At 43.0% G+C, this 15,198-nt stretch overlaps 1 protein-coding gene across 1 annotated transcript in view; it reads right to left on the bottom strand.

The window, feature by feature from the left end:
• Window positions 1-558: 558 nt before the first annotated feature.
• LOC144754211 (E3 ubiquitin-protein ligase TRIM11-like) overlaps window positions 559-15,198 on the bottom strand; it is a 127,314-nt gene continuing 112,674 nt past the window's right edge. The window contains exons 5-6 of the mRNA XM_078641797.1: window positions 2,041-2,093; window positions 559-989 (exon numbers count right to left, since the gene is read on the bottom strand). Coding sequence (XP_078497923.1) covers window positions 880-989; window positions 2,041-2,093 — 163 coding nt within the window. The 3' untranslated portion in view covers window positions 559-879. The remainder of the gene's footprint in view (window positions 990-2,040; window positions 2,094-15,198) is intronic.

Below are 15,198 nucleotides of genomic sequence, written 5' to 3'. Positions count from 1 at the left end.
GTGAATCTCTTGGGGGAATCCGGCAGGCGCTGTGCTGTATCTGTGCTTCTCACACGTCTCCGCCCCTCAGACAGGAGGAGCTCAGGATGAGCCGTGTCAGGATCCAGAGTCACCATCACTGCAGAGAAGAGATTCACAATTAGAGATTTAATGACACAAATAAAGACTGTAATTACTGCTTTCTGTTTTACATATGATTAATGTACACCACATCTGGATCGAGCATGCGGCGCTAGAGACCGTGGCACTAGACCGCTCACTACAGTAAAGCGTGCATTTATCTAGAGCACACACCACACTACTACACACTACACCACGCACCATACTATACACAGACACTGCGCACCCTGTACTACACCGAACACTGCACCAGATAGAGTGGCAGAGCTACCCTAAGGAGTACTGTACTGGTTAGTACTATATATAAGATGGTACAGAGCAAGAGAGCTACCCGAAAATATAGAGTACTCGTCAGTACACTGCATTAGATGGAACCGAGTGACAGAGCTACCCAATGTATACTGTATTAGTGAGCACATGGTATCAGATGGTACAGAGTGACAAAGATATTAGAAGGTTTACTGGTGACCCAGGTAGAGCCCATCCTTTATAGATGCTTCGATTGATTGGAATTGGTAGATGTAGTGAATGTAGATACAGCTGGTATTCCAGGTCTAAGTCCGCAGCAAGTAAACTCATGCACAGATACCATTCTGCAGATCCTGTTGTTGGACCCTGTGTCTTTTAGATTCCCACAGACTTTGCAGAAACTGCCTTTGGCTTTTGCAGTCCACAGATGAAGCCTCCATATCATTTCAAGACCTCAACCCGGATTTGGGGGTCGCAGTTAAATTTCTGATTAAAAGTGGTGTGGACGAGTCACATTTGATTGTGAGGTGAAGGCCGGAAAGCTGAGGTCCATCTCTTGGGATGTCCAATTTCAGGTCCATGTTTGCAGGACCCCTGTCTAGTCTTAGCCTTAGGAATGTCTGAGAGGGAATAAATATTTCAACCTCAGGTCAGTGCCGCTATACATGTATTTAAAAATGCCAGTATTTAGAGAAATAAAGCACACACATCATTTGTGGGTTAGAAAGTTACAGAGGGAACAAAGTAAGATTCAAATTTGGGTGTCTGATTATTTACAAACATATTGAGGCCATGTATCCTATAGAAACACTACAGGGGCTGAGCCAGAATATCGTACTGAATTCCACCGCCCTGTCAGAAACCACAGTCCAAAGATTCCTATTTGCAGTTTTGTGTAATCACCAATTTGGCAAAAAATTGAAGTTTGTGGCAAACTGATATAACAGGTGACACAGTATTACCACATACAGGATAACCACATGCAATATTACCGCAAACAATATAACCACATACAGTATTACCACATGTAATATTAGCACATGCAATATTACTGTATGCAGTATAGCCACATGAAGCATAACCACAGTATTACCGCAAGTGGTTCCACTACCAGATATTTCCTGGGACACAATCCACTTTAGCAGAAATGACAGAAATTGTAGCAGGAAAACGACAAATAAAAAATGAAACCCTGGAAATGCTACGGCACATATACAGAATGGAGAGAAGTAGAAATCTACAAAAATCTGGAAAAGACAAATTTAACAGACACAAATCTAGTAACTGCAACCTGAGGTGAGTGCACATTACCATTCAATACCATACCATACCAAATCATACCACACCATATTACACCATGATCCAACCCCATAGCACACCACACTATTCAATCCCATCATAACTTTCCATACCATACCACCATAACATCCCATAAAATTCCATTCCGCAATACCCAATTGCATCCCATTCCTTTCTATCCCATACCACCATAACTTTCCATACCATACCATACATTCCATTCCATAGCATTCCACACCACACAATACCATACATACCATACCATTCCATAGCACACCACAACACACCACACCAAAGCATAGCATTCCACACCATACCATTCCATTTTATTAAACAGTAACATACAGAGCTAATCGTCACAATGATATTTACCTTTATAATTCATCACTATGGCCTCTGGGCTCTGAATCTTCACATGATTACACCTGTAATAACAAACACATCATATTTGTATTTAAGAGCAATGACAGGTACATGAACAGAGGATAAACATCGTATAAGACGCGTATATAAAATAAGGTTCAGTATTAAGAGCAGCGGCTGTGGACTAGTGCTCAGGGTGAGTTACTGGTAATAAACAAAACTCAAAGCTCTAACAATATCCAAAAGTACCTTCAATATCTTGTGACAGGATGTTGCTGTTCTAAGGCAGATGCCTCAGTGAGAGAAGCGTGCATCATGTGATGCAACTGAGTGCCTCAGTGTAGGTCTTCAAGGAGCGTCGGTTAGCTCAGTGAGAGGGGTGGCTAACAGGTTACATCTGCTCATATCTCAATAACCGGATCAAATTTTTCCTATGTGATGTATGTGCTCTTTCCCATAGAACTTAAAGGGGCTCTCATGCCTGCAACTAAAACAAGTATTGGCTAAGCCAATAGGTCTGGTGTTGGCAGTTAACCATTTGTCTTCGTCAAAGTTAGCTTTTTTTGACAGTGATTTTTACAAACATTTATTGTTCTGAAAGCAGCCGGGCCCTCATCAATCTGAAAAAAAGTGCATTGACTTAAAGCAAAAGTAGTGTTTTGGTCTAATAGCGCACACATTTTAACAGCAGTCCATGCATCCTAAGGAAACTACTTTGTGTACAAATGTGCTCCTTGTGAAGGGAAAAAATGGTGTCACTCAAAGTGAAGTTAGCCAATGTCTGATGTTGACTGACCCATTGCCCTGTGCTGTGGTGGACCGGATAAAAATGTGAATAACATAGTAAAACAAGCATTGGCATAGCCAATAGATCTCGCCTTTGGGACCTTATAAGTATTTAGTTATGCAGCACAATATCCCTGGTGGAACAATGTCAACTGTTGCATGGCTAAACGCTTATACAGTCCCAAAAGCGAGACCTATTGGCTATGCCAATGCTTGTTTTTCTTTATTTCCTACTGTGTTACTATTTGCCTGTGTTCAGCTGCGGCACCATGGCTGCATACATTTAAAATTAGCATTCCTCCCTCCCACCTTGTTTTAATGCCACACTTGTGTTAGTGTTGCCTCCCGCCACGACGTGCCTCCCACTCCGTTGCTTGCATTTTTTTAGCCTTTTTCCACTTTTCGATGTCTACCATCAGTTGGGCTTTTTTGGTAGGATAATCCTTTGAGCGTACTGCTATTTTAGCAATGGGAGGCGTCGGGTAAAGACATTCGGATTCCGTGAAGCAGAGTGCACGAGCTGTGTGACAGTTTCGAAACCTTAATGAATAAAGTTGGAAAGTTCAACTGTGGAAAATAAAGCTTCTTGAATGATATTGTGAAGAAGGTTTCCTCTGATACCTCATCCCTACAATTTTTAGAAAATTTTCGTCCTCTTCTCGCACTGGTCTATGGAAAAATACATATTGAATTGCGCATTTACTAAGGATATCGCTCTGGAGAGGGCGGCAGGATTTGTCAAGAACCAAGGAAGACATCTTTCCTGAACACTAGAATGTATGAATAGTGGATCTGTTCATATTTTATAAATCCTCTAACTCTGTCCCCTGGTTGTTGTGAAATTGATGTAGGTATCAGGAAAGGTCCAGATGAAGGTGGTCCAACTACTCTTCACACACCGACGAAACGCGCGTCGACCTGATGCTTAGCCTTGTGCTTTGTATATAAGAATCTATCTGGTCGTGGAGGTTTATTTGTCATACATAACCTCCCCCTTACTATGAAGTTTGTGAGAGTGTGTATGTGGTTGTGATATGGATGTATTTATTTAAGACAGTCCAGGGGTTGTTTTTCTTTAACTGTATATGTGAATTGGTATTATGTACATTTTATGCAACTGTTTAAATTTTTTTTTTTTTTGTATAAAACTGCATAAATAGCCTTTTCCTATTTGTGAAAAAATACATGGAATGCAAAAATAAAAATGAAAAACTATTAGGTATATAAAGCAATGAAATAATAAAAGTAATGAAAATTGAAATTCTAAGTGTCACTGTTGTGTTTATATGTAGTAGGTAGCCCAAGTGAGATTAAGTCCTTTGATATAATGAATAGATAGGCTACGAGGGAGCATGTTTTTTGGTTTTCTCCCCTCTTCTCCCTAGCCTGAAAGTATAACCTTTAGAGGGGGTCCCCTATATTGCAGTAATCCTTTGGCTTTTTTTTTTTTTTTAAACAGACTTTATTGACAGACTGCACATATTTCGCAGGGCTCTGCACACCAGAGCATCTGCAGATTAGAAACATGACATCAACTGAAATACAATTGATTTTTCTTTACAAGCAAGAACAAGCTGGTATAGAACAGAGCAACACTTAACAAGGTACCGCTCCCCCCTCTCAACCGCCCCCTCCCCCCCAACTCCCCGCACCCCTGCTCCCGCCCCGCCAGAGTAGCACAAGATCCGCCATGTCTCCCGGAGCTTCTGCCGCGTGGGGGAACAATGCGTGACTAGTGACTGGTGTATGCGTGATATCTTCTTTGTATCTAAATCCCCCATAAATACCTTCGCATCTAGGGGGCTAAACTCACGGAGGGACTCCAAACCCTCTAAGCTGGGGGACAGTGCATGACGGAATTGGAGGTATCTAAAAAACTTGGAGCGGGGCATACCAAATTCCTTACAAAGATCCTGAAAGGACTTAAGGGTCGTACCGTTCAGTACATCCCCCAGGGTTGAGATGCCAATTTTGTCCCATTCCCGAAAGCCCTGCAGCGTTGCGAGGCTAAGTAACCGCCCATTGTTCCACAGGGGGGTTTCACCAGTTAGGGTATTCCACCATCCCATGCGGCGCAGAGCCTGTCTCCAAATTCGAAACACCACCAGCGTGGCCGATGGCAGTGCACTCTGCAACGGTGCTGTGTAAAGAATAGTGTGCAGCGTATGAGACCCCATAAGATAGAGCTCCAGAGCGTACGCCGGGTCCCCCCTGTCGCCATACCACCACTCATTCATGACCAGAATGTGAGAGGCCTGATAGTAGGAGAGGATGTCCGAGGTTGCCAACCCTCCACAATAAGTGGATAGAAAGCAGGAGCGCAGCGCCACACACACAGTACCAGTAATCCTTTAGTTTGAACTTCTTTTTAGAGGAATTGGGCTTCTTGAAGTCTTGTTTGTAAGAAGGCATGAGGCATTGCTCCTGCTGCTCCTCGTGCCTGGTGCATCCATCCTAACCCTCACCCCTCCCGCCATGTTGCAAGAGCTGCAGCCTCGCAGGAAGCATCTGCATCCACAGATTGAGCTCAGAAAGGTTTCATTGCTGTGCAGGCAATTTGGTTGTATTTTCTTTTTTTAGGCACAGGGATATTAAGTGATTTTCCCAGAATCACAGGTTGTTTGAGTCTCCGGGCAGGCTTGATCCTGGTTCCCCAGCTTCAAAGTCGGCCGCTCTAGCCCACTTTCCTAAAGCAATCATTCTGGTAACTTCTTTGTAAAATAAAGTTTATGGAACAAGAACTTTGTTACAGTCGAAAGGCATCATACCGCTGCTGTAAGCAACATGCGTAATGATGCAAGAATGGATCAAATTTGTTCTGCAAGAGAACAGCACGCCTTGCATTAACATACCGAAGAGGTATGTAAATAACCAGGGGCATAGCAGTCAGAGGTGCAGCAGGCGCAGCAGCACCAAGCCTGGGGGCACAAGGAGCCCACTGTATCCATATTAATTGTGTTTTATATTTTTTAATTAAAAGCAGGGGAAAAGGGCCCCAATTTGATTGCTTACATTAGGACCCAAAGCACTTTTGCTACACCACTGTAAATACCCACAAAACAAATAAATTATCACTTTTACTTAGTTTTCACATTTGTGATCAGAGAACCTGTAAATTTATGATGAGAGCAGGTAGGAAGAATATATGTAAGGTATTGAAGTAATTAAAATTATGCAAAGCGAATATAGTGACAGCTAGCAAGTAGCCTAGTTTGCACCTTTAGTCACGCATTGAATATTAACCAACATCATTTTACATGGCAACTTTATTCCATAGTATGTGCCTAAACTCACTACTTAATCATTACAGGAAAAAATAAATAAAAAGTGGATCAATGCAAAGTGCTGCTTGATAAAAATCATAACTGGGTGATGTTACGCTTGCCTTGAAGAAATTTCGGGGCATATTATCAAGGGGGTTTATCTCCGCTTTTTTGGCTTTAAAAGCCAAGAAAGCGGAGATAAAATGATCTCCCTATTACCTAGCTGTCGCTAACACCAGTTAGCGACAGCTAGTAGGAGATAGCGACCATCTTGGGCCCCACTTTGCATATCAGTGATATTTATCACTAATGACATGCAAAGTGGGCGTGCCAAGATGTTAGCGACTGGAAACAGTCGCTAACATTGCTATCTCCTATTACCAACTTTTGGAGATATTCGCGCTAATCGCGAATATCTCCAAAAGCTAACACCTGCCCTGAGCAGTTCTTAGCCATGTTATCCAATGGGAGGTGGATAACATGGCTAAGAGCATTAACTCGGTAATGCATGAATATCGCTGACTTTTCAGCGATATTCATGCATTGCGGCCGATTTTTATCGCATTTGTAATACCAAGGTTTATGTGCGATAAAACTCGCCGCAGCTCAGCGGTAAATTTTTGTCTCTAACCAAGCAATAGCGATAATTATCGCTATTGCTTGGTAATATGCCCCACAGAATTTAAGCAGGAAGAGAAATGCAAACAAAAACGGAGCCTTCGAGATTGACATGTTATGTTATCTGGCACCTCTATAGCATGCAACCGTGGCCCTTTCTACTCTCCGGGTGAATTTCAGAAGGAACTGTATTATGGTTTGGGAGGAGTGGTATTGTGTCTATGCCTTACATGGGAAGTAACCTAACATCAGGCCTGACCTTGCCTTTGTCACCCTGGGCAGTTTGGAGACAAGACCAGGGGATGGGGAAGAACTGACCAGAACCAGTTTAGGAGTTGGCCGAGGAATTTCACCACACAAAGCCGGCACCAGTATGAAAATGAAACCTTCAGAACATTCCATCAGGACACTCATGGGCGTGGGGAGGATTCAGAAAAAGGACTGCCCTGCTGCTGGAAGGACTGCCCTGCTGCTGGAAGGACTGCCCCGCTGCTGGAAGGACTGCCGCGCTGCTGCAAAGACTGCCCTGCTGCTGCAAGGACTGCCCTGCTGCTGCAAGGACTGCCCTGCTGCTGCAAGGACTGCCCTGCTGTCTGAAGAAGAAGAATCGGACCTGCTTGTCTGGATCACAGGCTACCCATAGAGACACCAAGGGTTAGTCGGCTGACCTCCTGTGTGAGCTACACGGACACCACAAACGTTTTGTCCTTCTTGGCACTATTTCTACTAACAACTATAGTAATTCGTAACTTCTGTTCTATTTATTGGATTTATGGTGTTTTAGTATCATTTCATTTATTAAAATGTACTCTACTTTTTTAATTGCTTTGGGATTGTATTAGTGTTGTGTTGCCACTTTATTACTGCTTGTGTGCTGCATAAATACTTTACACATTCCCTAAGTTAAGCCTGAATGCTTTTGTGCCGAGCTACCAGAGAGTTAAACACGGATTAATTCTGTGATTTTTGTGGTTCACCCTGACAAGGATTGTGGTTGTTGCTTGAGTAGGTTCTCACCCCATCAATTAATAACCCAATTTCTTACAGGTAGAATAGAGTGAGACCTAGTGAGACCAATAAAGGAGAAGGTTTAACAGTGAAGGAACTAGAGAGATCACAGCTAGAGGTACAACAGAGCAAGCCCTAGTAAGACCACAGGAGGAGGTATAACAGCACAAGGCCTGGTAAAAACCACAGGAGGCGATATAACAGTGCAGAATCTAGTGCAACCACAGGAGTAGGTATAACAGCACAAGATCTGATATAACCACAAGAGGAACAACAGTGATAGAACTAGAGAGACCACTGGAGGAGGCATAACTGAGCCAGGCCTCGTGAGACCACAGGAGAGTAAAACAGGGCTGTACCTTGTAAGACCAGAGAAGGGTGCACCCGAGACAAGCCTGGTCAGACTATAGCGGAGTATAATCAAGACAGAAAGGACAGCAGGGCCAGGTCTCAAGAGACAACAGGAGTAATACGATGGAGCGAGACCAGTCATACTACAACCAGGCCTTACAACACCACAGGAGGCGAGAGCATAGAGGAGGGTACAACAGAGATTAGGAAGTGCGACTACAAGTGGGGTAAAACAGAGTCAGGGCTCTTGAGATCACAGGATGTCTACAAACATCAAGCAGATTTTACAGGAATGTGTCCTTCTATTGGCTGCCCTTTACACTCAGTGGGCCATATGTATCATGGTTCCGTTTTGCGAATTTCAAATAGCGATTTTTAAGGAATCGCTATTTAGAATTCGCAAAACGGTATGTATGTACAAAATCGCTTTTTTATAGCAATTCCTTACCATTCCTAATTTGCGATTAGCAAATTGCTAATCGCAAATTACCCATTCATTTCTATGGGCCAGGAGGTCCATAGGAATGAAGGGGCAATTTGCGATTAGCAATTTGCTAATCGCAAATTAGGAATTTTTTTCGAGGGTGCAGGGGTGTCTCAAGAACACCCTGCTACACCCCTGAAAATGACATTTGGGGGCATATAGCGCACATACATGCCCTATGGGCATGTATGAGCGTCATATGGCACCTTTGTTTTTTAAAAAAAAAGTTTTTTTAAAAGAATTCGCAACTTACCACCAACTAGAAGTTGGTGGTAATTTGCGATTCCTTATGGGCATTTTTTGAATATTTTTTGTTTGATACATTGCATTTAAGGAATCGCAAAATTTGCGATTCCTTAAGTGCAATCGAAAAATAAGGAATAGCAAATTTTGCGATTCCTTATTTTGCATCAAACATGTTTCATACATACCATTTTGCTAATTAGCATTCGCAAAGGCCGAAATTCGCAGAATTTCGGCCTTATGCGATTGCTAATTAGCTTGATACATATGGCCCTAAGTCTCTTTCCATGTAAAACCTCAATTAAAGGATCCAGAGACATGTTCTATGGCCTACTGCTCTCAGATCACATCACTCCTCAATTGATGAAACCCTTTTTCTAATAAAAGACAAAGCTCCAAATCTGAACTTTCTCCCTAGTTCAATCTCACCCTTTTTTTCGTTCACTGACGAGTCAAACAATCTTAAGCGCAGCAGCAGAGTCTGTCGTACTTACGGACGTGCAACTGTGAGTCTAAAGCAAAGCTGGAATAAAAAAATAGGAACCTGTCTCACTCTTTTTTGGAAAACCTGGGCTAATTCTTCTTAATACTTTTAACTTTTGTTCTGCATCTCATTTAGTAACAGCTGCCAAAATTAGTGAATCCTATGTGGCAAAGCAATTCTGCACTTTTCTAGAATCTAACACTGCCTTAGGTGACACATTTCGCCCAATGAGAAACACGAGAACTTTTCTCCTTGCAGTGCTTGATGATCTTAGAATGGCTGTGGATGTCAACAACATGAGATATGAAGAACTTATGTTTGTTGAAAGGTTTTTTTCAATATTAAATTTGAGAGACTGGTGGTCGATATATGCACTGGGGCGAAGCATAGACACTCACTGATGTCTGCCACGCAAAGGATACATTCAAGGCCCATAAGTATATCAGTGGCAATCAAAGATTATTCAAATGGTCACTTTGTGGAAAATAATTGTGTTCTTGTAATAAGAATGCGTAATAAAGGTATGGTTCAAGTGGTAAAACTAAATTGCACCTGTTGTATTACTTGAAGTGCTTGCTTAAATATTGTGCTTGTGCATTATTTTCCATTCCTTCCAGAAAATCTTCAAAATTCAGCTTCAGCCTCTGTATTCCTCTGTATGTGCAAAGTATTTTTCCCAAGATCCCTCGGCTGAGGGGACATGAGTTTGATGCACACTTTATCTATGGCTAAGTGGAGTTTTCACTGATAGATGCCACTGGTATAGTTAAGGGCCTTTAATATTTCATTTGTGTTTTATTCAGAGATGAGAGGACCTTAGGCATTCCTTCAACAGAGCCCCCTTTGGCTGAATTGATGGAATACTTCCTATGACGGCCTGACAGAGAAGGGGCCGTCTGAAGAAGGACATCACACCTTCGGCCCTATTTCGGATGGACAGGTCAGTGCCAGGAAGTATCTGGTGGTGAGGGACCGGAAAAACAAAACAAAAATGATCCCCAATCCCTAGAGGAAAAACTCCTAGGGTATGTTTGTTCTTTGGTTTTTAGAAACACTTTGGGTGTTTGTTTCTGAAAAACAAAAATGCAAAAAATTTCGCTGAACAGCCATCAAAACAAATGCTGGACATCCAGCACACTTTTAGTGCATTGTACGGGGCCACCGTCAGTATAAGGAGATGGTGCTGGGCTGTCGGTTACATTTGGTAGACAGAGTACTTTCATGTTGGTGGAGTTTTTACAGCTAGGGCCGACCATCTGGTCATGGCCTACCATCAGGTCCACCAGCCACAGGCCAGAGGGCTGGAGGCTTCGTAGTGACCAGATAGTTCAAGCCTATTAGGGCCACTGACCAGAATGCATGGGTCCATTGGAGCTGCTGGCCAGAAGGCTCAAGACCCTAGAACCAGCGACAGCCTTGACTTTGCCAGGACACATGCAAACCATCTGGTTGACATGCTAACCTGCAACATGATGCTTTGAGTGGCACGTCTTGTCTGTTGAGAAGAGCCTGGTTTTCCTCATGGCCTTGGCTCCTTCTCGTCCAGGCTTCCCGGCCATCCCGCGTAAGCCCCCTCTTGGATACTTGAAACCTGGATGGGCCAGGATGGGGTGAAGGAGGGCCCAGGTAGCACATCATCTCAGAGACCTGCCCTTAGAAGCACTGCAATTTAGTTTCTTCTGGATTGTGGTGGATTCCGTTGGCTCTGTTTTGGGAGGATTTTCAGTCACATCAGCCCCTCTCATGCATAGGTCCAGTGGCCGGCATCACCTCACTGCATACCTCGGCCAGTGGACTGTTCAACCGAGTTCACATCCAGCAGACACTGGAAGGAGAGCTTCAAGCCGCCCAAGACACGGGAGATCAGCAAATCATCCCCTGTTGGCAGGTATCGAAGCCAAAGACCACAGGCCTTGGGAGCACCGTATGAGGTGACCGGGCAATTGCACTTTCTTGGATGACAAACAAAATGAAAAACAGATTCCAAAACACTCTCTATACTAATCCGAAATGAGGCCAAAAGCCTTTCTCGTCATTAGTGCAGACTAGATCACACAGGAGGAATTTTGACTGAAAGTACCCGACCTCCTGGAATCCTAGCTCGGTTTGAAACTTCAAATGAGTCCTGTTCATGATTTCTAGGGCAGCTTGGCCATCTGGCACGTCATGTCTTCCTATTGCAGGGGCATCCAGATGACTGGACTCAGACTCTGACCATCTGGTCATTACATGCCTTTCACAGCGAGATGCTGCCACCCATTCTTTAGGAACAGCGAGTACAGAGGGGAATCATCCAGAGGCAGCTGTATTCTAACCATGGGGTTGGGCCCTGGAAAAGAATGGGGATTGACAACTCTCTAACTGGGCCTCCAATCAGAGCTTCCTACCCTGAAGGGGAAGGGGAGCCCACCTGGGGTCTCCCGAACCCTTTCCTGGGTAGTTTGGGACATAGCTGCTGGCAAATGGAGTCCAGGCGCAGACCCCCCCACCACAAGAGATGATTGAGCTCTGACTGAGAAACTGGTCAGCATTCTCCCAGACACCCCAAAGCAGGGGAGCCAAGGTGTTGCTTACAGAAGCCTTTCCAAGGGCACTTTGTGGGAGAGCAGGCCTGTGAATTGGGCCCCAGGCCCAGAGGTCTGTGTTTCGGAGCCTGCTGAAGCTCTGGCTGGCAGCCCGTCCAGAACTTTGCACTCTGACTAAGCAAGGGAGCCCTCCTAAGGCCTGTGCAACCCCAGCCTAGGCCCTCAGTGACACTAAAAAGTACCACCTCAGACCAGCAAATGTAGCCCTGGCCCAGGGACTTGCACTCCCAGAAAGCCCAGAGCTCTGAGGAGGGGCCACCATGGGCCTATGGAAGTATTACTTGGGAGGCTTAAAACACTTGCATGCTTGCATTTGACTGGGACCTGTCACAGGTTTCAATCCTCTGCAGGCCTGTGGTTCCCTGAGCAGGGTATGGAAGGATGCCTCTGTCAGGAGATGAGCCTGTCCCCATAGAGCCTTGTCACAGCCTCATGGCTGGAGGAAGTATATTTTCGGCGCCAAGACCTAGTAGAGGATTTCCTTTATGAAACTTTAGGGTACATACACAGAATATCTCAATCTTTTCCTATGTTAAAGGGTATGATGAGGCATGCAGACAATATTTTTAAGGATCCCGTTAGGTCAAGTATAGTACCACCTAGAGTCGATAAAACATATAAAGCCCCTCCATCAGATGCTGTCTTTATTAAGGGTCAGTTGCCTTTTGATTCCTTAGTAGTTTAAAACACAAATTCACAGAGCTCAGGAGAAGAGCCTCCTCTTGATAAACAATCAAAATTAAAAGATGATTCTGTGAAAAGAGCAGCTGCTTAATCAGACAATCATTGGCGCATTGCCAGCACTCAAGGCCTGTGGGCTAGGTATGATAAGGCACATTGGGATGAGATGGAAGAATTATTACTATATCTTCCGGAAGAACAAAGGCAAAAAGGCCAGGAAATAGTGCAAGAAGGCAAGCTTATTTCCAATTTCTCCCTTAGATTTTCTTTGGGTGCTGCAGATGATGAATGTGATGTGTGACTGTAATTCCAACACCTTTCAATCTAAAGTTTTATCCACTACTATTTTCTTCTATAAGTGTTTGTAAAACATTCACCTTTCTATTTACTCAAATAAATCACAGTTTTTAAATATTCCCTCTCCTTAAGGTAAATCCTTCTAAAATAGAATTGTTTTGAAATTGTAAAATATCTTAAAAAATTTAAAAGATTAACACAGTCACAATTAGTCGTGTGGTTATGCTACAATTGTTTCAATCATTGTGCATCAAAATTCGCTAAAAAAGTGAGCAGTACTGGCATTTTGTTTTGTTGAGAATCATATTAGGCGCGGCCTTGCTGCGCTATAGCCAAACCCTTGTTGTTTCATACTTTGTTAGCGGGCGCTGGCTCGCGAGGTCTACTTCAGGACATGAAAATAAGTCCATATTTAGGCTAACTTTTGCTTCTTTCATCATCACGTGTAGAGGTGTGCATCCTCTTTTTTGTCACAAGTTACCTTGTTTATTTAGTTTATTCTGTGGTTCAAACACTTTATCTTTATTCTCAAGCACAGTAGATAGAGAATTTAATACCCCCCACACTTTACTTTAAAGATCTTTTCGTGTCAAAAATTTCACGAAGACCATGACAGAAAATGACACTCTGGCTTATTCAGAGGAACACATAAAAGATCTTTCGAGTAACCCTCCTTTATTCGGATCAGCGACACTCAGCAGTTCAGCTAAAGTGAACAACGAGTCAGAGAAACTCATCCGGTTGAAAAAGAAACAAATCCGAACTGACCTCCACGGCCACTTCCTCCTTCAACATCTGCGATCGGGCACCATCCCTGGAGGATTAATTATCAGAAATATCCCAGTCGTATTTACAGAGGATCCCATTTACAAAAAAGGCTACAGCCAAATAGAAACTAAATGTAGCAGAGATCTGATGGTATTAACAGTCGAAACAGCACTGCGTCTTTCTAAAATCCAATTGGAAGAAATAGAAGCTTTGGAGACAGAAATAAAAAACAATCAACGTATTACGGACTCAAAAGCTCTGTTGGACAAAGTAGACAAAGATATCATTGAATTTAAAGACTACACAATTAATCAGAAAGAAAGTAACTTTGAAAGAGACAAAAGGAATTTTTCCTTGGAGAAAGCATATCCTTACTTGCAACAAGATTTCTATACTAGACCAGAAGCTCGACGCTTCCTTCCAGAAAATCAGGGAAGATCCCGGAACAATTTTATCACCTTTTCGGACACATCGTCGTCTAGTGGGAGTGAAAGAGATAACACAAACTATAGACCAGGCTTTGCAAAAAGAGGCTCGTTCCAATCGAATTTCCAACAACAAAACTACCAACAAGGAGGACAACAACAACAACAACAGCAGCCTTTTTTAGGTCGCGGCCAACCAAAATCACGTGCAAAAACCAGATTTGTCCAACCATGGGAAATGTCAACACGGAGGCAGAATTACAGCAACTACAAAAACTAAAGTCGCCAATTTTTAATCTTTCCAATAAACTTCTATCAACAACAGAAAGTAGCCTTCTGGAAAAAGGATTATCATTTGTGCCCACTCGGAACACAGATTTCATCAGGCTCAAGTCAGAATTTATTGAATTCTGTAGGAAAATAAGATTGACTACATTTTTTGCTGACAACGCTCCATTACAGAGCCCAGAAACGACTGGCCTTAGAAAAAAATCTAAGTTTTGTCCCCCCGCAAGTAAGGTGCCAAAAGAGGTTTTGGCTTTTGAAAAAACAATCCTCTTGGCAATTTCATCTCAAGAAAAGAGAAAAACAGGTTTTATTAAACCTAATTTATCGAGAGACCAAAGGAATGCTTTACAAACCCTTGCCAATGACAAAGAAGTTATAATTAAACAGGCCGACAAGGGTGGTTCCATAGTCATCTGGGGAGTGGAATCATACATGGCTGAAATTAACAAACAACTATCAGACCAAGGCTGTTATAAGAAACTAGATTAGGATCCTACTCATCATCATCAATCAGGGTTTCGAACAAGGTTTCCTTGGTAAAAAGGAATTAGAATATCTGCAGATTAAACATCCACGTATGTCTTTGTTCTACGTATTACCAAAAATCCACAAGGATGAGAAACAACCACCTGGCAGACCTATTGTGTCGGGCTGTGACTCCCTCTTTGAACCTGTTCCAAAGGTCATAGACTTTTTCCTGAAACCCTTTATGACTAAAGTCAAGTCCTTCTTGCAGGACACCACGGACTTTATTAATAAATTGACAGACTTATCTTTTGAAGAGGACAAAGATTACCTAGTAAGTATGGATATTACATCACTATACACCCAGATCCCCCAAGAAGAGGGACTGGAGGTACTGAGACTGGTCTTAAATACAAGAGAA

The sequence above is a fragment of the Lissotriton helveticus genome, chromosome 5_1, assembly GCF_964261635.1.
Source record: "Lissotriton helveticus chromosome 5_1, aLisHel1.1, whole genome shotgun sequence".
NCBI classification, from domain to species: Eukaryota; Metazoa; Chordata; class Amphibia; order Caudata; family Salamandridae; genus Lissotriton; species Lissotriton helveticus.
Note: the sequence above shows the minus strand (reverse complement) of the source record. Positions and strands in the feature narration are given on the sequence as shown.